At 41.4% G+C, this 22,688-nt stretch overlaps 1 protein-coding gene and 1 non-coding gene across 10 annotated transcripts in view; one reads left to right on the top strand and one right to left on the bottom strand.

Moving 5' to 3' along the window:
• RNF212B (ring finger protein 212B) overlaps positions 1–22,688 on the bottom strand; it is a 46,329-nt gene that overhangs the window by 12,057 nt on the left and 11,584 nt on the right. For 2 of the 9 annotated variants that reach the window (XM_045396184.2, XM_005560850.5), the window contains exons 5-14: positions 12,615–12,730; positions 11,335–11,395; positions 10,590–10,618; positions 8,286–8,332; positions 8,026–8,068; positions 6,426–6,486; positions 5,990–6,038; positions 2,368–2,407; positions 1,374–1,471; positions 348–409 (exon numbers count right to left, since the gene is read on the bottom strand). In XM_045396184.2, coding sequence (XP_045252119.1) covers positions 348–409; positions 1,374–1,471; positions 2,368–2,407; positions 5,990–6,038; positions 6,426–6,486; positions 8,026–8,068; positions 8,286–8,332; positions 10,590–10,618; positions 11,335–11,395; positions 12,615–12,730 — 606 coding nt within the window. Of the gene's footprint in view, positions 1–347; positions 410–1,373; positions 1,472–2,367; positions 2,408–5,989; positions 6,039–6,425; positions 6,487–8,025; positions 8,069–8,285; positions 8,333–10,018; positions 10,116–10,589; positions 10,619–11,334; positions 11,396–12,614; positions 12,731–22,688 lie in introns of those variants that run through there. The other 7 variants (XM_045396183.3, XM_045396186.3, XR_012415590.1 and 4 more) reach the window with 5 other exon arrangements.
• LOC123574790 (U6 spliceosomal RNA) lies at positions 11,714–11,816 on the top strand. Its single transcript, XR_006699980.1, has one exon. It is a non-coding gene; the product is annotated as a U6 spliceosomal RNA (small nuclear RNA).

Raw genomic sequence — 22,688 nt, 5'->3', positions numbered from 1 at the left:
AAGTAGTACCTCTACCCAAAAGATATATGTCATAGAAAATACTTGATTGTGGAACTACTGAAAATGTCAGTGTGTCCACACTTATTTCACCCTGGCCAAGACCTCTCAGTTTAAAGCCTCTCACTAGCATGTGACTTCATTTTAAAACCCCAAACCAGGAAGCTAATCCAACAGTAGGATAAAATCTAGAATTGAAACCATTCTGGAAGGTTGTGAACATACAGTTACCAGAGTTGAAACTCATATCATTTTTCACTGGTTATATTCCACTACCCTGAGGCATTTAGTGTGCAGGCCTAACCATGTGAGATTTTATGCACAGACAAGTTAGACTAGCCAGGTCTCACCTGCAGGACTGGAAGCTGGAAACTAGGAAGACTCTCTAGTGTGGTTCTGCTCTCCCTCTGAGCTGAAGGATAGAATGGAACAGTGAAAGATGACTTCCTTGGGCAGTTTCTCGGCGGTGTTACTTATGGGTCAGGGTAACGAGGTAGTTCTTTTTTTTTTTTTTTAATTTTTTTTTTTTTTGAGATGGAGTCTCGCTCTGTCGCCCAGGCTGGAGTGCAGTGGCTGGATCTCAGCTCACTGCAAGCTCCGCCTACTGGGTTCACGCCATTCTCCTGCCTCAGCCTCTGGAGTAGCTGGGACTACAGGCGCCTGCCACCTCACCCGGCTAGTTTTTTGTATTTTTTTTAGTAGAGACGGGGTTTCACCGTGTTAGCCAGGATGGTCTCGATCTCCTGACCTCGTGATCCGCCCGTCTCGGCCTCCCAAAGTGCTGGGATTACAGGCTTGAGCCACCGCGCCCGGCCACGAGGTAGTTCTTAAAGGAACACTACTCAGAAGGGAAACACAATTATCAATTTAAGAAATGGGTTATAAAGTCTGTTCTTTTCCTGTGAGGACCAGGTACTGGCAGAGGTCTGAGATTTAACTATGAGTGGAAAGATAGGCAATATAAAGATTTAGGTGAGCTATGGAAGATGGCAGCCTCTTCACAAGAGGACTGGTGGTACCACCTTTACTGAAAAAGATGCAGAGAAGAATGGATATTGGCCTTATAATCCTCAGAACTGAGTGCCCAGCATTTTCAATATAGGGACTTTTGAGAAGCCAGTTTAGTCCTACAGGCCAACCTTCTGGCTAAACAGTAGGACTTGACTGGTGACAGGATGAGTGCTAACCAGGCAAAACCCAGAGTCTCCCTTCACTCTGAAGAAAATGGGATGGCTCTTAAAGAATATTAAGGAGCCAACTAGAGACAATGCTCTTTGGGGGGCAAACCTCAACATCTTGTCATCTTGAAAATCTTCAGTTTAGTATATGTGTCTATAGTTGAAGCTCCATTCCTTTGGAAATGTTATTTAACTTACCAAAATTGTTGGGGGTGAGGACTCTTGTGTGGCCTGAATGCCCATTTGGGGATGGTCTGAAAGAAAAAATCCCCTGTCCAGAGGAGGCAGATGAAGGTCTAAGGAAAGGAAATAAAAGCATCAGCAGAGAAAAGGAAAGGTAAAAGTAAAAATAAAAAGCATATGTAATGGAAGAGCCTATACAGTTAGGCCAGAGAGGAAAAAAATCCCCTGCTTGCAACTGAAGATAATTTTTTTGTTTTTGGAGACAGGGTCTCACTCTGTTACCCAGGTTGGAGTGCAGTAGTATGATCATGGCTCACTGCAGCCTTGACTTCCTAAACTCAAGCAATCCTCCTGTCTTAGCCTCCCAAGTAGCGGGGACCACTAGCATACACCCACCAAGCCCGGGTAATTAGGTCTCGCTTTGTTGCTCAGGCTGGTCTCCAACACCTGGGCTTAAGCAATCCTCCCACCTTGGGCTCCCTAAGTGCTGGAATTACAGGTGGGAGCCACTACCTGGCCAAAATACAGTAATTTGGATGTATATTAAACACAGTGCTATCCAACTTCCTTTTTGCTTATAAGGCACATTATAAACTTCAGTGGTACAAGCCAGTGGAGAAGTAGCCCCAGGACTGCTGGCAGAGTTCTGTTGTTTTTGTTTGTTTTTTTGAGACATTGTCTCACTCTGTCACCCAGGCTGCAGGGTAGTGACACCATCTCAGCTCACTGCAACCTCCACCTCCCGGATTCAGCAATTCTCCTGCCTCAGCCTCCTGAGTAGCTGGGATTACAGGCATTTGCCACCACTCCCGGCTAATTTTTGTACTTTTAGTAGAGACGGGGTTTTGCCATGTTGGCCATGCTGGTCTCAAACTCCTGACCTCACGTGATCCACCCTCCTCGGCCTCCCAAAGTGCTGGGATTACAGGCGTGAGCCACTGCACCAAGCCTGCTGGCAGAGTTTAAGTATGAACACATCCCAAGAAAAAGGAAGCGCAGTGTTACTCACCTATAAGATAGGCTGTGAGTTGAAGCTGGTGAAGGGGTTTCTGGAAAGCATAAAAATAAGCCTATGAGATCACCCATGAACTGGAGAAGAGATTCAGGTATACTTGGGGCCAGGGCAAAGGAAATGGAGATAAAAGATTTTTAGTATATACGTTAGGGTTGGGGGCTAATGCCAAGTGAAAAAGCTCACAAATCACATAGCAGTATCTCTTATAGGTGCTTTCCTCTCCCTTTCATGAGTCTGTGGACTGAGATCCCTCACTGCCTTCATGTGCTCTAATGTATCTGTGCCTTGGCTTCCCCTCTAAGATGGAAATCACCAGAAAGAATGGGTAAAGACAAAAATTAGTTACGAGTGACATCAACAAAAATGGCAGAGCAAAGACCTCCAAAAATTTCCTCCTCCATAAAAGCAATGAGAAAATTGGCATAATGGTCAGAATCAACTTCTTCAGAAATCTGGAAATTAACAAAGGGCTTGTAGTAATCTGGAGAATGTTTATTCAAGAAAAATAGCAGAATGTTAGTAAAAACAGCAAGGTTTGTGGCATTTTAACTTGCTTTATTGCCATTTCTCCTTCTCTGGCTCCATGGTAGCCTTGAAAACCAACAGGGCACACTCATGGTGAAAACCAACAGTCTGGCAGTCACTAGAGGGGATGGAACAGGGTTGGAGCTTTTTGAAGGACTCATTCCCAGAGAATTGTTATAATTTAACCTGTCTAGTGGTTCCCTGGAAGACCCCACTTTCAAGGTTGTCTTTGACAGCACCAGGATTTGGAGCTCAAGTTCACCAGGACTTGGAGCTCAGAGCTTACCAAGTGCAGAAAAACCTTTCTCCAGTCTGTTGAAAACAATTAGAAGCACTTGTTTGGCTGCCTAAGGAGATAAATATCAGCTGGGACAAACAAAAGGCTAATCAAAAAGCATGACATATAGAAAACAAATAACAAAATGCAGAAATCAGTCCTTCCTTATCTGTAATTACACTAAATGTAAATAAATTAAAAGGCAGAAACTGGCAGAACAGATGAAAGAAAAAACAAGTCCAACTATACACAGTCTACAGGAGACTCACTTTGGATTCAAAGATGCATATAGGTTGAAAGGAGAAGGATGAAAAAATATATTCCATGCAAAAAACAGTGAACAAAAGAGTGGCTATACTAATATCAGACAAAATAGACTTTAAGACAAAATTGTTGGGCCAGGCATCGTGGCTCATGCCTGTAATCCCAGCACTTTGGGAGGCCAAAGCCGGCAGATCACTTGAGGCCAGGAGTTTGAGACCAGCCTAGCCAACATGGTGAAACCTCGTCTCTACTAAAAATACAAAAATTAGCCATGCGTGGTGGCACATGCCTGTAATCCCAGCTACTCAAGAGGCTGAGGCACGAGAATCGCTTGAAGCTGGGAGAAGAGGTTGCAGTGAGCCGAGATTTTGCCACTGCACTCTCCAAGAGGAGAGTGAGACTCTGTCTCAAAAAAAAAAAAAAAGTTACAAGAGACAAAGGCATTAAATAATGATAAAGGGGTCCATTTATATCAAGAAGAGAAACATTTATATATGCATCTAACAATAGAGTCCTAAAATACATTAAGCAAAAATTGAGAATTGAAGAGAAAATAAGACAATTTGACAATAATAAGGACTGGCATGGTTGCTCATGCCTATAATCCCAGCACTTTGGGAGCTGAGGCAGGAGTATCGCTTGAGCCCAGGAATTCGAGACCAGCCAGAGCAGAACAGGGAGACCTCATTTCTACAAAGACAAGAAAATTGAAATAAAAAATCTAGCCAGGTGTGGTGGCACATGCCTTTTGTTCTAGCTACTCAGGAGGCTGAAGTGGGACTATCGCTTGAGCGTGGGAGGTGGAGGCTGCAGTGAGGCACAATTGTGCCACTACACTCCAGCATCAGCAACAGAGCGAGACTCTGTCTCAAAAAAACAAGAAAACAAAAAACCAAAAACCACAATAATAGTTGTTGACTTTAATACCCCACTTTCAATAATGGACAGAACAACTGGACTGGATCAGCAAGGAAAGGAAACAGAAGCGTACTAATTGAACAACACGATATACTAACTAAACCTAGCAGACTCTATAGAATACACCACCCAAAAATAGTAGAATATACATTCTTCCCATACACATGGAGCATTCTCCAGGATGGACCACATGTTATGTCATAAATTTAAAAGGATTTAAATTACTGAAAGTCAAAATCAATAACAGGAGGAAATTTGGGAATTTCACATATGTGTAGATATTAAACAACACATTGATAAACAACCAATGGGTCCAAAAAAAATCACGAGGGACACTAAAAAATACTTTGGAATGGGATGGGGCGTGGTGGCTCATGCCTGTAATCCCAACATTTTGGCAGGCTGAGGTGGGCAGATCACCTGAGGTGAGGAGTTGGAGACCAGCCTGATCAACATGGTGAAACGCCATCTCTACTAAAAATACAAAAATTAGCCAAGTGTGGTGGCGTGAGCCTGTAGTCCCAGCTACTTGGGAGGGTGAACGCAGGAGGTGGAGGTGGCAGTGAGCTGATAAGGCGCCACTGCACTCCAGTCTGGGCGACAGAGTGAGACTCCACCTCAAAAAACAAACAAACAAACTTTGGAATGAATGAAAACAAAACACAGCATGCCAAATGTTATAGGATGCAGTGAAAGCAGTGCTACAGTGAAATTTATGACTGGAAACATCAATAGTAAAAAAGATCTCAGATCAATAATCGAACCTTCCACCTTAAGAAACTAGAAAAAGAAGTAAATCCAAAATAATGAGAAGGAAACTGACTAAACCAGAAGTAAATGAAACAGAAAATAGAAAAAATAATACAGACTCTCAACAAAACGAATTCTTTGAAATGATTGACCAAAAAAAAAAAAAAAAAAAGAGGAAAATACTCAAATTACTAAAATTAAGAATGAAAAAGAGAACATTGTTGTTACTAACCTGAGAAATAAATTGTCTAGAACATCTATGTTTTTCAAAGGAGTGGGAGATTTCAAATGTGGGAGATTTAGTGGGAGACTATTTGGAGAATTAAAGAAAAGATATTTGGGAATTTCAAATGATTTCTTGTGAAAGTCCTCTCTGATACATATTCTTTAGGTACTGGTTAATGCCCTTGAAAATGGTAACAACAGTAATAATTTTAAGGGGCTTTAGGTAAGAAATTAAGTAAGCAGACCCAAAATATTCCTTCACTGGAATATTTTTATGTTTAAAACATAGTAAAGAAGCCAGATACCCTTCAGGCCAACAATCGGCATCTTGTGAACCTTCTTTTTATACTTAGCTTATAATGCCATCTTGTGGCAATTCAAAAAAATCCAAGTCAATTTTACTGAAAAGTTATCCTCCATCTCCTAACCAGAGGTTTTCAATGAGTTTCTATCACTCAAATCTTTATTTTCCCCTTATTAGTTGAAAAACAAAAATATAATTATTTGAAAAATTTGTAATGTATGTATGGATACATGGAATCACTGTCTGGAAAAAAAACAAGTGAAATGGCATTATATTATGCATAGAAAACCAGAAATCTGCAGATCTCTGCATAGAGTAGGTTGATTTCTGACACCCTTTTCCCCCCACCTCACCATTATAAGAGTCTCTGGGAGTTCTCCGTCCCTGCAGACCTCTGCTTCCCTGATAGACAAATAATAAGCATCAATTAATAAATATATCTCAGTTATCTGGCTTCCCTATTCCCTATTTATCTATAGCTACACATTCAAGCATATATTGTTCTACTACAGTGGGCATACTAGTCTAAGAAAGATCCATACTTCACTCCTTCCAAAATGAACACCATGGACATTGTTGATTCAGTCCTTAAACACTTTCACTATTTCCACCCCTATTTATTCTCTGTCAGTTTCTAACATCAGGTCTCCATTGCCAGAAGAAAATAGGGTCCAGTAAGACATCAGATAATTTATGCCAAAACCAATATAAATTTAAGTTCTTGATAAACCTTTGCTTTCATTTAGCATTAGAAACTTCAATCTGAAAGATAAGGTGAACATTACTTACTTGTCCCAAGCCACCAAAGCCAGCCTCTCTATAAGGAATAGATTCCGCTGAGGAGGACCGACTGTATAAGGTGAAACAAAAAGAAAAAAAAGGTAAAAACCGAGTTTTACTTGTTATTGTTGTTTTTTTTTTGTTTTTGTGTTTTTCAGACACAGTCTCGCTCTGTTGCCCAGGCTAGAGCACAATGGCATAAGCTTAGCTCACTGCAACCTCCACATCCTGGGTTCAAGTGATTCTCATGCCTCAGCCTCCCAAGTTTAGCTAGGACTACAGGCGTGTACCACCATGCCTGGCTAACTTTTGTATTTTTAGTAGAGATTGAGTTTCACCATGTTGGCCAGGTTGGTCTCGAACTCTTGACCTCAAGTGATCCACTCGCCTTGGCCTCCCAAAGTGCTAGGATTACAGGCATGAGCTACTGTGCCCAGCCTCAAAAAAAACCTAGCTTTATATGTTATTAGAACACAGAACACTTGTTGTTTTTTGGGGAAGGGGCATATGCCACTAATAGAAAGTCTCCGAAGCTGGATTGATGCGAGGAAAACACCTTCCCCTTCTAGTTCTGAGAGACTTCCTCTTGGCTCCCAGAAGGAGGGATTCCCTGACTTTGACACACATGGCCACCTTGGCACAAAAGCCTTGTGGTATTAAAAAACAAATTCGTTTTTATGTCCTCTTCTCCCTTTCCATCTTTCAGCATAGACTTAACTCCCTTAAGCCCAGACATCTGTTGGAACCTGACCCCCAGTCATTGATTACCAGTTTGTCAGGCAATCTGGACTTTCCAGTGATGCCACTGAGATGGCATCTGTCAAAAGAGCAGTGGTTCCATTTCTAGATTGTGGATCCTCAGATAAATTCTGCCATTTTCTTTTTTTTTTTTTTTGAGACGGAGTCTCGCTCTGTCACCCAGGCTGGAGTGCAGTGGCGCGATCTCGGCTCACTGCAAGCTCCGCCTCCCGGGTTCACGCCATTCTCCTGCCTCAGCCTCCCGAGTAGCTGGGACTACAGGCGCCCGCCACCTCGCCCGGCTAATTTTTTGTATTTTTTTTAGTAGAGACGGGGTTTCACCATGTTAGCCAGGATGGTCTCGATCTCCTGACCTCGTGATCCACCCGTCTCGGCCTCCAAAAGTGCTGGGATTACAGGCTTGAGCCACCGCGCCCGGCCAAATTCTGCCATTTTCATTTCACTTCCTGAAAGTCAGGGTTGGCTTGTGAAAAGTTGTTAAACAATATGCTAAATGTGAAACGTCAACCCTCACTCTAAACTTTCCCTGTTCAGAGCATGAGATGAAGATTTCATTGGGATTTATAGTGGCTTTCTGATTTTTGGTAGTCCATTGAAGAAGGGAGTTTGAAAGTTGTTGTATACTGTTAATGATTGTCTGCCCATGTCCTGCCTGAAATATCATGATCATTTATGGATAGTATCTTTAATAAAGCTGGATACAGTTTGGCACGGGAAAAAAAAAACAAACCCTAGCTTTAAACTTCTACATAGACCTAAAATTTTATCAGTCCCAAACTGAGCTACAACTAGATATTTCTTTTATCTTCCAACTTTTGCCAACAGTTTTAATGTTGCTGTGTGAGCTTACCTGACCACTTGACTGCTATGCTGGAAACTGGGCCGTGGGGTAACTGAAAGAGAATAAACTACAGAATAAAAAAATTGCCATCAATCGTGCACCTGCCTTGCCTGGCCAATTTGTTGTGCATGATTATCTGGTGATATAATGTTTTCATATTATACATAAAGTTAGGAAGATCACTTTATTGTCTCTGAGAGGAAACCATCTTCTACATAAGGAAAGGATATTCATCTCACACAGATATTTAGGGGAAAAGTGTTCTCCACCTGACTGTGATGGGGAAGTAATGCCCACTGGTCGAGGTGTGGTTGACCTGTAAGGAAAAAAAAAGAGGCGGCTCTAATCTCTCTGGGCAGAGGTTAAGTGCAACTTTAGAGGATCAATCAGATCACTTTATAGAAATAATAGCTTCCTCTCTGAGCACAAACTGCTTACTCTCATGTATCATAGGTAGCATCCTGAAATATGGAAGCAAAGTTTCCACATAAAACCCCTTGCTTTCCAACTCCCTAATTGGAGCTTTCTCCACCTCTGTGTTGCCTATAATAGAAGCTTTAAAGTACACCTTTCTTCCCTCCTCAGTGCCTTATCAAGTACTCTCAACCATACATCTATCCACCCATTCATACATCCCTCCATTGTCTCATCCACCTTAAGAAACTAGAAAAAGAACTAAACCCAAAATAACCAGAAAGAAGGATGCCATCCAACGAGCATATATTTGGGTCTATATTTCCTAGATCCTGAGATTACAAAAATACCTAGAATAACTGAGAGGCTTACAGGCTAGTGGGAGAGATTAAAAAAAAAAAATCAGAGCAGTGTTTAAGTGTTGTAATGGGCTTATCAGAAGAACAGAAGGACAAAACAACACTAGACGGTAGCTTCTATGAATGTAGGACCGTGTCTTTTTAATCCATAATGCAGGGCTGATATTAAAATATATATAAATATATATACACACACATATATATATATAGATTTTTTTTAATTGTTTGTTTTGAGACAGAGTCTCGCTCTGTCACCCAGGCTGGAGTGCAGTGGGTGATCTCCGCTCACTGCAAGCTCTGCCTCCCAGGTTCACACCATTCTCCCGCCTCAGCCTCCTGAGCAGCTGGGACTACAGGTGTCCGCCACCACACCCGGCTAATTTTGTTTTTGTATTTTTAGTAGAGACAGGGTTTCACCATGTTAGCCAGGATGGTTTCAATCTCCTGATTTCATGATCCGCCTGCCTCCGCCTCCCAAAGTGCTGGAATTACAGGCGTGAGCCACCATGCCCGGCCGATACTAAAAATATGTTTAAGAGTTGGTAGATGGCCGGGCCGGTGGCTCAAGCCTGTAATCCCAGCACTTTGGGAGGCCAAGACGGGCGGATCACGAGGTCAGGAGATCGAGACCATCCCGGCTAACACGGTGAAACCCCGTCTCTACTAAAAAATACAAAAAACTAGCCCGGCGAGGTGGCGGGCGCCTGTAGTCCCAGCTACTCGGGAGGCTGAGGCAGGAGAATGGCGTAAACCCGGGAGGCGGAGCTTGCAGTGAGCTAAGATCCGGCCACTGCACCCCAGCCTGGGCGACAGAGCAAGACTCCGTCTCAAAAAAAAAAAAGCGTTGGTAGAGCATATATATCACTAATTAGAAAGGACCGGTAGCATATATCCAGCCCATAACATAGTACCTGATAAACAGTAGGCACTTAATATTTACTGAATGAATGAATAGACCATCTAATTCCACCTAATGCAGTCTTCACAGAGGAAATGACTGAGTTGAATTTTTAAGGATGAGTAGTGTAAAAAGTAAAGTAGAGGTTCCTCTTTAAAGGCTTTCCTCTTCGTCTAATTAGGAATAAACAGTAACTTCTCTTAAAAGCAAAATTTATTTAAAGACCTGTACTAACATTCTTAAATATCTGCTAGCCATAATAAAGAAATCAATGTACTTTATGTTCTTAGCTGCCACAACTTAGCCTAAATATTTGCCCTGGTACACTTACATTGGTCCAAGCAAGCGTTAGGTTATAGCCTGTTCCTTCCTTATTTGAAGATGTTTTTACCTTTCTCAGCATTCCACAAGTTACTTCCTCCTTCCTTGGTTCTCCTCTACCTTTGCCTCTTTTAAAAAGTTCTAAGTTGTTAGCCAATCGGAACACATACAGAATGTGAGGTCCCGTTCCAGCCAATGGAAACCGGACACAGCAGTAAGGTAGATGCGTCAGGTTATAAATGACCCTGTCTCCTTTGTTCAGTGTAATCTTGCTGGCGAGTGTACCCTTTCTGCAGGAAGTAAAAATGTCCTTGCTGAGTAAATTAAATTTATGTTCAAATGCTATTTCTTTATGGCACTGAGGAACCAGCATTTCAAACAGTAGTATTTCATAAGATGACAGTCAAGGGTGAGCATTATAATTAAGATTTTACTTCGGCACTTTCAATAACTCTTTCTTGCAGAAGTGAAAGCCAAATGCATTAACCATTTTCTCTCTCTCAGAGTTCACACAGCCAGGAGTCAAGAAAGAACAGGAGTTTTCAGGGGGTTGGGTTAGTATGGGAGCTGATAAAACTGACCTGCTTCCTTGGTACCGACTTGGAGATTCCTATAGGTGAAAAAACCAGGAGTGAAGAAGGCTACAACTGAGGATCCTAATCAACAGATCTTCAGTCTTACTTGCTAGCTAACTAAGCTCAGTGCCCCTTAGTCATGGTTGCTAAGATTCCCAGTAGGAGGAAAAGTAGCAGCAGTATTTCCTCAGGATATTATTAGCTTTGAGGAGATAAAATTTTAGTTCTTTGTAAGAGTGCATAGGGAATCCCATAGACTAACATAAGTGGGGAAATATGGAGTCTCTGGGGAGAGAAAGGAAAATGACACACTACAATGTGCTAGAATAATTACAGGAGTGGGATCAATAGGAAAATTATATAAATACACAGAATATTCTTAGGAAGAAAAACTATTTAGGAAGTAGAGTGTGATGCAGAGGAAGCGTCCTGAGGTGTCTTGAGTTTCTTGAAGAGAAATTTTTAAGTTGCAACAGCTGTTTCTTCTATAAGAGAACTTTCCAACTCACTGATGTTCATGACTCACTGATGTTCAGGAATGGGTTACAAGTGTACTATAAGTTGATCCTTTCTGTCCCCCAAGGTCTGCTGAGACCTCATCCATTTACTGTAGAGGGCTTATTGTACAAATATCAATTTCTGTGTGTGCCATGATGAGAAAAAGATTAGGAAACACTATTCTATATAATCAGCTAGATAGATGAGAAAAGTAAGAAAGAAAATAATAATAAGGAAAATCTATTTCATTCACCTTTAGAATGGCTAGAAATTTCTTCAGTTCTCCATTCTCCTTCCTTAAGACTGACAATTCTCTAGGCAAAAGATGGAACCAATCAGCTGCAGCAAATCAGGGATTAAAAACCTGATTTTTTTATTATTATAACTATTAACATTTAGTTAATACTTATTGAGAAATGCTTGCAGCTATACAAGCTATTTCTATCAGGAATTTGGTGATTCAAGGAGACAATGGCAGGGTTTTGATAATGAGAACAATTAGGTGGACAAAATAAGCAATTACTTGGTATGATTTCAGGGGAATTTGCAAAGAATTCCATTTCCTCCCCCACACACACACACCCCTCGCCTGCTGATGTCTAAAAATTTTTATCAAGGATTCCATCTTGTGGTTGCTTTGGCAGCACATACACTAAAATTGGAACAATACAGAGAAGATTAACATGGCCCCCAAAGAAAGTTAACATGTAAATGCTTGAAGCATTCCATAAAAAACAATAATAATAATAATAATAAACTTTGAAAGAAGAGAAAAAAGGATTCCAGACCAGCTTGGACAATATGGAGAGACTCCTCTCGACAACAACAAAAAAAAATACAAAAATTAGCCAGGCATGGTGGCGTGCACTTGTAGTCGCAGCTACTTGGGAGGCTGAGGTGAGGGGATCACTTGAGCCCAGGAGATTGAGGCTACAAGGAGTGTTATCGGTGTGAATCAGCTATATCTGACTTCTCAAGGAAGCAGATTTTTTTTTTGTTTTAGTTTTTGAGACAGTGTCTCACTTTTTCACCCAGGCTGGAGTGTAGTGGTGTGATCATAGCTCACTGTAACTCAGACTCCTGGGCTCAAAGGATCCTCCAGCCTCAGCCCAAGTAGCTGGGACTATAGGTGTGAACCACCATGTCTGGCTAATTTTTTATTTAAAAACTTTTTTTTTTTTTTTTTAGAGTCTCGCTATGTTGGCCAGGCTGGCCTTCACCTGGCCTCAAGTGATCCTCCTGCTTCGGCCACCCAAAGTGCTGGGATTACAGGTGTGAGCCACTGCACCTGGCCTGGGAAACAGTTTTTGATACCGGGAAATAGAAGAGGAAAACTATAAAGTGAGGAGAGCCTCTGGAGGGAAGAAAGAAAAAAATGGAGATTCAGGGGATCAAAAATTCTATACCCGATTTTTCCCAAACAAACAAATACATATGGAGCAATTTCCAGGTTTTGCAAACACAAGGAAATAAAGACTGTCACTTCTTAGAAAGAAAAAAAAAAGCTCTCTTGTGATTTGATATGTTACTTACTTGTCCTGGCTGACCAGTGCCTGCTGTGCCTCCTGCATGGCTGTTTCTAACTTTGTAATTCTATGCTTATAAAAGGCGATGAGGAGATCTGTTTGTTTCTTCTGGAAACTCCACACCTACTAGGGAAAAACAAGCCTTTGACATACTCTCCCATAACTCCTTTCCCTTCACTTCTGGCAACAAAGGGAAAGCCATCAAATCACACTTTATTATACTGCTCATTTTCTTCTAGAACATCTGGCCTAATAAACAACATCCCAGAACTAGAGAGCTCAGCACTTATTTCCAGGATACTAGCCTTCTAGTGTCTTTTTTTTTTTTTTTTTTTTTTTTTTGAGACAGAGTTTTGCTATTGTTGCCCAGGCTGGAGTGCAATGGTGTGATCTCAGCTCACCGTAACCTCTGCCTCCCGGGTTCAAGCTATTCTCCTGCCTCAGTCTCCTGAGTAGCTGGGATTACAGGCATGTGCTACCACACCCAGCTAATTTTGTATTTTTAGTAGAGACAGGGTTTCTCCATGTTGGTCAGGCTAGTCTCAAACTCCCAACCTCAGGTGATCTGCCCACCTCAGCCTCCCAAAGTGTTGGGATTACAGGCATAAGCCACCACACCCGGCCCCTTCTACTATCTTAATGAGAATATTCTACCATAGCAGAATGACCCTTTAAAAATATGGTTTTGCATCCCGTGCAAGAAGAGAGATTTTTTTAAAAACTGTTTTTCGAGCTTAGAATTGGTTCTAACTTGTCAACTATTAGTTTGGATCAGCTTCCACATTCATAGCTATTACAGAGCCTTAGTGACCAATTTACTTTCCCTAAAGACACCTACACAGAGTCACCTGCAGGCTGCTTATGCTGCTATAGGAAAGGGTGGAGAGGCACAGAAGGAGATTAACTATGCTTGAATTTTTTTTCTGGGCATGCACACATAATTTTATCTTTTGCCTCACTTTACCATTTGCTATACTGATGTGTCTATCATGGGATTGCTGAATCAGATGAAAAGTTAATATTTAGAAAGTGTTTTAGCTTTGTCAGGCTCTACTTTTGAGTACACAGCAGTATTTATGTCTCATCTGCTTCCTCCCTGTTCAGACTATAAACCCTCTTTTGTCTAGGGTCCTTTCCTAGATCTTGGTACTCTTCTCATAAACTTTTTGTTCTCAATTTTCAAATTGCTCTTGCCACCTTACTAAAGAATTGTACTTAAGAGTTTCCTTTCTACTTAAAGGTAAACTAAACTAGTTCTAGATAGATAAGAATTTACTCTAGTCTATTTTTTTAAACCCTCATTTTTAATAAAACTAATATGTTTATTTTAAGCTGTGAAAAGAAAATGTTTATTTTAAGCCAGGCATGGTGATCACGCCTATAATCTCAGAGACTCGGGAAGCCAAGGCTAAGACAGGAGGATTGCTTAAGGATAGGAATTTGAGACCAGCCTAAGCAACATAGCAAGACCTTGTCTGTACAAAAAATAATTTCATTTATTAATTTAATTTAATTTAATTTAATTTTTTTTTTGAGACTGAGTCTCGCTCTGTCACCAAGGCTAGAGTGCAGTGGCGTGATCTCAGCTCACTGCAACCTCCGCCACCCAGGTTCAAGCGATTATCCTCCCTCAGCCTCCTGAGTAGCTGGGACTATAGGCGCCTGCCACCATGCCTGGCTAATATATGTACTTTTAATGGAGATGGGGTTTCACCATGTTGGTCAGGATGGTCTCGAACTCCTGACCTCTTGATCCGCCCACCTCGGCCTCCCAAAGTGCTGGGATTACAGGCGTGAGCCACTGTGCCCGGCCAAAAAATAATTTTAAAAATTTAGGAGGGCGCGATGGTACATGCCTGTAATTTCAACTACTTGAGAGGCTGAAGTGGGTGGATTGCTTGAACCCAGGAGTTCGAGGCTGCAGGGAGCCATGATTGTGCCTCTGCACTGCAGTCTGGGCAACAGAGCAAGAGCCCAACTTAAAAAAATTATTTTAGAAAATTTGAATAGTGGAGGCCAGGTGTGGTGGCTCATGCCTGTAATCCCAGCACTTTGGGAGACCAAGGTGGGCAGATCACTTGAGGTCAGGAGTTTGAGACCAGCCTGGTCAATATGGCGAAACCCCGTCTCTACTAAAAATGCAAAAATTAGCCGGGCATGGTGGTGTGCACCTGAAATTCCAGCTAATGGCGAGGCTGAGGCAGGAGAATCACTTGAACCCAGAAGGTGGAGGTTGCAGTGAGCCAAGATCGTGCCACTGCACTCCAGCCTGGGCAACAGAGTGAGAACCCATCTCAAAAAAAAAAAAAAATTGAACAGTGGAGAAGCAGAATAAAAGTTACTCTGAATCCTGGGAATTACCTAAAATGGCAGGGGTAGGGGTGACAAGCAACAGAGATAAAGCTATATAATAGACAGCCAAATCACAGTGTTAGTATCCCAAATATCCTAATCCTACCCTTGGGGATAGTTGGAAGTAAAATTAAGTCAAAATCAGGCTAGCATCAAGAAAAGCCAAATCCTACCCTAGATTAGTTAGCCCTCCGTTTGACATTACCAAGGGTCATAAGTGCACAAACAGACCCCACTGTGGAACTCCAGGGAGCCAGACTGGATTATGGGAAGGTCTTTTTATTTTTATTTTTATTTTTTTTGAGACGGATTCTTGCTCTGTCGCCCAGGCTGGAGTGCAGTGGCCGGATCTCAGCTCACTGCAAGCTCCACCTCCCGGGTTTACGCCATTCTCCTGTCTCAGCCTCCGGAGTAGCTGGGACTACAGGCGCCCGCAACCTCGCCTGGGTGGTTTTTTGTATTTTTTAGTAGACGGGGTTTCACCGTGTTAGCCAAGATGGTCTCGATTTCCTGACCTCGTGATCCGCCCGTCTTGGCCTCCCAAAGTGCTGGGATTACAGGCTTGAGCCACCGCGCCCGGCCCCCGGGAAGGTCTTTTGCCAGGCCTAAGCAGACCTACTTTATCTACTTGTCCCAAAAAACTGATCATTCCAAGAAGAAGAAAGACCAGTCCAGAAAACAACCAGCAAGGAGTATTAAAGAAGAAGAAGTGATTTTGCCTGATACCAGGGTACAAATGTTTAGCCTATATCAAACACATTCACTGAAGAAGATTCTAAAATCTAACTCAGTAATGTACCTCAGTACAGTACTTAAAAAAATTACCAATAGTTAGCAATCCTTCAAATCCCTCAGCCTCATGAAAAGGTTGGTCTCTTTCCTTTCTCCAAAGAAGATTAACTTTTGCTTGCTCACTTGCTTTTTTAAAAATTTAAAAAATTTTTTTAGAAATGATAGCTTGCTATATTGCCCAGACCGGTCTTGAACTCCTGGTCTCAAACAATCCTCCTGCCTTGGCCTCCCAATCACTTACTTTTTCTTAAAGGTGGGATTATTTTGTTAATACAGTAACACAGAGCTGATAATAATAAAAGTAGTTCTATTGATGATAACACTTAACATTGTCTGGATAATTCAAGTGTTAAATATTGTTTTATTGGAACGTTGATACCAACATTTTATTGGTATGAAACTGTCTACTTCTATACCCTGATTCCTTTCCTTTATCTCCATCATAGGACCAGGTAAGGATATAATGGTCTTCACGCTCTAGATTCCTACCATTTTACTATTGATAACGTGTCAAAATACAAAATTACAACAAATTTAGTTTTTTTTTTCTTTCTTTTTTTTTGAGACGGAGTTTTGCTCTTGTTGCCCAGGCTGGAGTGCAATGGCGCGATCTTGGCTCACAGCAACCTCCAACTGCCGGGTTCAAGCCATTCTCCTGCCTAAGGCTCCAGAGTAGCTGGGATTACAGGCATGCACCACCACACCTGGCTAATTTTGTATTTTTAGTAGAGATGGGGTTTCTCCATGTTGGTCAGGCTGGTCTTGAACTCCGGACCTCAGGTGATCCGCCTGCCTCGGCCTCCCAAAGTGCTGGGATTACAGGCATGAGCCACCATGCCCAGCTAGTTTAAAGATTTTAACTGGCTTCGATTTGCAATTCTAGACTTGAGCAACACATTGTTCTAAAAACAGAATGAGTGTTCTGATTAACTGAGAAGACAAGTTGGCTTTTTAGGCAGAAAAGGGCTGAAGAAAGCAGAAACAGAGAACAAAAAGTGCATGGGTTGGTTCAGAGTTACTCTCCTTGTAAAGGTTAAAGCAGAGGGGACTTCTTTATTATGCCAGCTAAAATTGGCCTGTTTGGAGATTTACCTATTACCTCTCCGTCTCCTGATTTCTTGGAAGATCAGATGAACTGTCAGCATGAGTAATTCCATTTTGGTTTGGACTGCTGGACCTAGTGCAGAAACTCAATCCAAACCAACAGCCTTGTATAAACTTTATTTTATATATGAAACATAATTTTTATTTTATATGCTTGGGAGAGTATATTAAAACTTCAGTTCTGAATTAAGTCCAACAAAAGGGTAGAAAGAGTAAAGGAGAAATAACTGAAAAATACTGAGAGAGGCACAGTAATGGAAGCAAAGGGGGAGCTTAGTAGGTTTACTACAATAAGACGTTTTGGTCCAATGTGGGTTATTATAAACAAAACATTCCTGTTTGTTTATAAAAGTAGGCCAGGTGCAGTGGCTCATGCCTGTAATCTTACCACTTTGGGAAGCCAAGGTGGGCAGATCACTTGAACTCAGGAGTTTGAGACCAGCCTGGGCAACATGGCAAAATGCTATCTCTACCAAAAGCACACACATACAAAAAAGTAATATATGCTTTGGAAATGAGTATCAGTTTGATTATCATTTTTGTACTAAAGAAGGACCTTCCCAGTTCTTATTTTTATTTATTTTTATTTTGATAGAGATGGGGTCCTGCTGTGTTGCCCAAACTGGTCTCAAACTTCTGGCCTCAGGTCATCCTCCACGTGCTGGAACTACTGGAATTGAGCCACCATGCCCAGTCTTAGTTCTTTTTTTTTTTTTTTTTGAGATAGAGTTTTGCCCTTTCAACCAGGCTAGAGTGCAGGGGTTTGTTCACAGTTCACTGTAGGCTCAACCTCCCAGGCTCAAGTGATCTTCCCACTTGAGCCTCCCGAGTAGCTGGGACAACAGGTGCATGCCACCATACCCCTCTAATTTTTTAATTTTTTTTTTCTTAAGAGAAAGGGTCTCACTATGTTGCCCAGGCTGATCTCAAACTCCTGGGTTCTAGCAGTCCTCCCACTTCGGCCTCCCAAAGTGTTGGGATTATAGGCATGAGCCACTGTGCCTAGCCTTAGTTCTTATTTTTAAATGTCAGCATTTTTATTTAGTTGAAGATTTATTTTTGCATGCAATTTAATTTTTGAACATCTGTAAATAAGTCACCAAGTTTTAGAAATTCACTTTAAAGATATTGGTAAATTCACGATCTCTCTTTGACATTCAAAACCTATTAGTTTGCCTTATCTATCTTTTGTGAAACTCCCTCATTCCACAATATCTACAAGCAAGTCTTAGTATTTTTGAACTATGTATCTGGATAATCATTCATTTGATAAAAGGACATTTCTCTAAGTACTCCAACTAAAAAAATGAGAAAGGATGACAGAATTGGAATTTTACAACTTCTAATGAATTAAGGATCTCTGCAAAGTTCATCAATGGCTACCCTCACACAAAATAAGAGACACAGACCATTAAGTACCTCTTGGTGGAATACGACACTGGAATAAAGTGGTCTTGCCTTACCTTCCCCTGCCCCCAAACCAATGATGGTGATTAACCCTAAACCTACCTATCAATTTACAGGAAATAGAGGACAGAGGAACATATAAAATGACTCCATAGGTACAATAAACAAAATCCACACTGTGAACAACTCTATAGGACAAAAGACCATTTTCTTCAATAATAACTTAAAAAGAAATGAGAGAAAACTTATAGTGTAAAAGAAACTTAAGAGACATAACCACTGAAATATATACGTTTATTGAAACTCAGTTCAAAATGTGGGAACATTTTAAAACTGAGACAACCGGAGAAATGTGAATGCAGCCTGATTATTTGATATTATGATGAAATTGTTATCTTAGCAGGATGTGGTTATATTTAAGAAAAAAGTTCCTATCTTTTAGAGATACACACTGAAATATTTACAGATTGAAATGATGTAATATCCGGTTTTGGCTTTAAAATAATCTGGGTGGGGGTGGCAAGAGGTATGGATGGAGGAAAATCAGCCATTCACCGATAATTGTTGAAGTGGAGTGATGGATGCATGGAAATGAAACCGTCCTCATAGGGTTTAACAAGAATTACATGCTTGGTGCTGGACAGAAATATAGTTATAATTAAGGATTAATCAGGCTGCACTTTGGCACACTTCCTTTTAGCTGCGAAAGTCACATCACACTAGATGCTGACCATCTGCATCCTCATTGTTCTCATAAACAGAATATGATATTAGAGTCATAAGGCTTTTGCTTAAAAGTTGCTTAAGATATTTTTCAGATCTTGAATTCCAGTGGAACAGCTGACACTAGCGAGTCTGAAGACCCCCACAGAGGAATCGAATCAGCATGAGAATGCAGGGTTTTTTTTTTCACTTTTTTCATATTTTTATTACATTCTTACTTTCTTCCTCCATTGCCTTATCAGTTAAGAGGGCAAATAATATTTCAAGAGACTGACAGAATATATTCTGCACTCTGCTCATTTCATAGCTCTCTGGGGAATTGGGGTTTTTGTAAACTTTTACAATCACATTTTCGAGAATGCAGTTTCTTCATCTACCCTTCTCATGACTCCACCCTGCATTCTTTAACCAAGCAATGATCCCCACACCATGGCTTACTACTCATCCAACTCTTTAAAAACCTCTGGCCTCGAACTCCTCCTAGAGGCAAATTTGAGGTTTCCTATCTCCTTGTTCAGCTGTCTTATGATTAAACCTCTTTCTCTGCTGCAACCCAGTGTCTTGGTGTACTAACTTGCCATGCACGGGGCAATGAAACTGATACGGTTCAGAAATTAATTATATTATACATATGATTATACTCTTTTTAGACATTTGAAATTATATGTGATAAAATCATAATAAACCTTTTTTTAATGGGCTGATTTTGAGGGGGATCTTTTGAACAGGGTGTGGTGTAAGAAATATATATACAGTCTTTGTCCCTGGTTCCTCACAGAGTTACTAAAACCCTTGGCATTTCCTGAGTGATAGGAGCATCTTTTGTTATTCATAACAAGCCCCTTTCAACCATACCTGAATTTGTGCTAATGAGGTGACTCTTGGTGGGGTCCTAGATAGCATCAAAATGGGGGCTTGTTGCCAGAGGAACCAAACACTGTTTGGAAGGTTGGGGTCCCAACCCTTCTTCCCACCCCACCCCCACCCCCGACAACCAGAGAAGGAAAAGGCGCTAGAGATTGAGTTCAATCGCCAATGACCAATTCTTTAATCAATCACGCCTATGTAATGGAACCTTCATAACAACTCCTGAACAAGGGAGTTCAGAGAGTTACCAAGTTGGTGAACACTTGGAGGTGCTGGGAGAGTAGTGCATCTGGAGAGGGTATGGAAGCTCTGCACCCCTCCTCACATACTTTGCATCTTTTCCATTTGGCTATTCCCATGATGTATTGTTTTCTTTTCTTTCCTTTTCTTTTTTTGAGACACAGTCTTGCGCTGTCACCCAGGCTGGAGTGCGGTGGCATGATCTTGGCTCACTGCAACCTCCGCCTCCCAGGTTCAAGTGATTCTCCTGCTTCAGCCTCCAGAGTAGCTGGAATTACAGGTGCCCACCACCACACCCATCTACTTTTTGTATTTTTAGTAGAGGCAGGGTTTCACCATGTTGGCCAGGCTGGTCTCGAACTCCTGACCTCAGGTGATCCACCCACCTCGGCCTCCCAAAGTGCTGGGATTACAGGTGTGAGCCACTGCACCTGGCCCCCATGTTGTATCTTTTATAATAAACTGGTAATAATAAGTAAAGTACTTTTCTGAGTTCTGTGAGTCATTCTAGCAAGTTATTGAAGCTTGGGGGAGCAGGAGGAAGTTCATGAGAATCCTCAAGTTTGTGGTTGGCCAGTCTGAAGTATTGTAGCCTAGGTACCCCATTTGTGGCTGGTGTCCAGAGTGGGGGCAGTCTTGTGAGGCTGAGCCCTAAACATGTGAAGTATGACACTAAAACTCTAGGAATTAAGTGTTAGAATTGAATTGAATTGAATTGTTCCACACCTAGTTGGTGTCAGAGAACCGGTTGGTATCAGAAAATGTCTCACACAGGGGCAGAAAATATATAGTGCAAAGATTATATTTCATTTAGCAAAACTTTACTGAACACTTTATGCCAGGCATAAGAACTGGAAATGCTAAGATGAACAGTATGGGTTCTTGTCTTTTAGTAGTGTCAAAGGAAAATATCTTGGACCCCCCAAATCACTAAGCTAAAAGGAAAAGTCAAGCTGGGAAATGCTTAGGGCAAACCTGCCTCCCATTCTATTCAAAGTCACCGGTCTGCTCACTGAGATACATGCATATCTGATTGCCTCCTTTGGAGAGGCTAATCAGAAACTCAAAAGAAGGCAACCATTGGTCTCTTATCTACCTAGGACCTAGAAGCCCTCTCCCACTTTGAGCTGTCCCACCTTTCCAGACCGAACCAACGTTCATCTTACATATGTTGATTGATGTCTCATGTCTCCCGAAAATGTATAAAACCAAACTGCGCTCTGACCTTGGGCACATGTCGTCTGAACCTCCTGAGGCTGTGTCATGGGCACATGTCCTCAATCTTGGCAAAATAAACTTTCTAAATTAACTGAGACTCGTCTCAGATTTTCCAGTTTCATAGTAGCTTATCACAGTCTAGTAGAAGAGACATTCTGACACATGAACCAATAAGTAAAACACTATGTTATATGCAGAACACAAGAATTTACAAGATAGAGATAATGATTAAGAGGTAATTATTAATTCAGTTTTTTTTTTGTTTTTTTTTTTTTTTTGAGACAGTCTCGCTCCGTCACCCAGGATGGAGTACAGTGGCGCAATCTAGGCTCGCTGCAACCTCTGCCTCCCAGGTTCAAGTGATTCTCATGCCTCAGTCTCACAAGCAGCTGGGATTACAGGCACACGCCACTACCACACCCGGCTACTTTTTTGTATTTTTAGTAGAGATGGGGTTTCACCATATTGGCCAGGCAGATCTTGAACCCTCAACCTCAGGTGATCCACCCCCGTCAGCCTCCAAAAGTGCTGGGATTACAGGCGTGAGCCACCACGCCCAGCCTAACTTAGTCTTTAAAGTGTAGAAGTTAGGCGTTTCAGATATAAAGGTATGAAAGTATATGGTCTGTAAAAGAACTGCAAAGAACTAAATCTGCCTAATAGATTCAGTAATAAATAACCTTATGTAAAAACTTGTGTTTGTATATGAGATGTGAGGTGGTAGTTGTGATTGAAATTGGAGAGTTTAGGAGGAACCAGATCATTAAGGTAACTATGTATTACTCTGAGCAGTCTGAAACTTAGTGATAGGAAGCCACCAAAGGATTCTGAAAAGGCAGTTACTTGTTCAGATTTGCAATTGAAATAGATTATCGTGATGGCTCAGAGGGAACAGAGTAGAGCAAAAAAGAACCCTAAAAATGCTTTCTTAGCAAAAGCAATTGGAGGATTGTTAGTAAGATGTCTGAAGTACCCACTCTGAATGAGAGCCACAGCAGCCCACCAGGCGGAGGGTTATGTTTTGGGTTGCACAGTTTGTATGATCAAAGGAATACAACCTCACAATGGCCTAAGGTTCCTCCACCCCCTGCTCAGTAGTGATGAAGAATTCAACTACACTGTTTCAGAAGTCCTAAATACTGACAGCTTTTCCTTTTTAGGTAAAATAATATTAAACTAAATACAACTTTTCTTCAAAAGCACCATTGAGTATCTCTTTTTAATTTCTCTATTTTTACCCAAGCTGGAGTACGGTGGTGCAATCACGGCTCACTGCAGCCTCAACCTCTTGGGATCAAGCGATCCTCCCACCTCAGCCTCCTGAGTAGCTGGGATTACAGGTGTGTGCCACCATGCCCACCTAATTTTTAAATTTTTT

The sequence above is a fragment of the Macaca fascicularis genome, chromosome 7 (assembly GCF_037993035.2).
Source record: "Macaca fascicularis isolate 582-1 chromosome 7, T2T-MFA8v1.1".
In the NCBI taxonomy this organism is placed as follows: domain Eukaryota; kingdom Metazoa; phylum Chordata; class Mammalia; order Primates; family Cercopithecidae; genus Macaca; species Macaca fascicularis.
The sequence above is the reverse complement of the archived record's forward strand: the minus strand, read 5'-3'. Positions and strand labels throughout refer to the sequence as shown.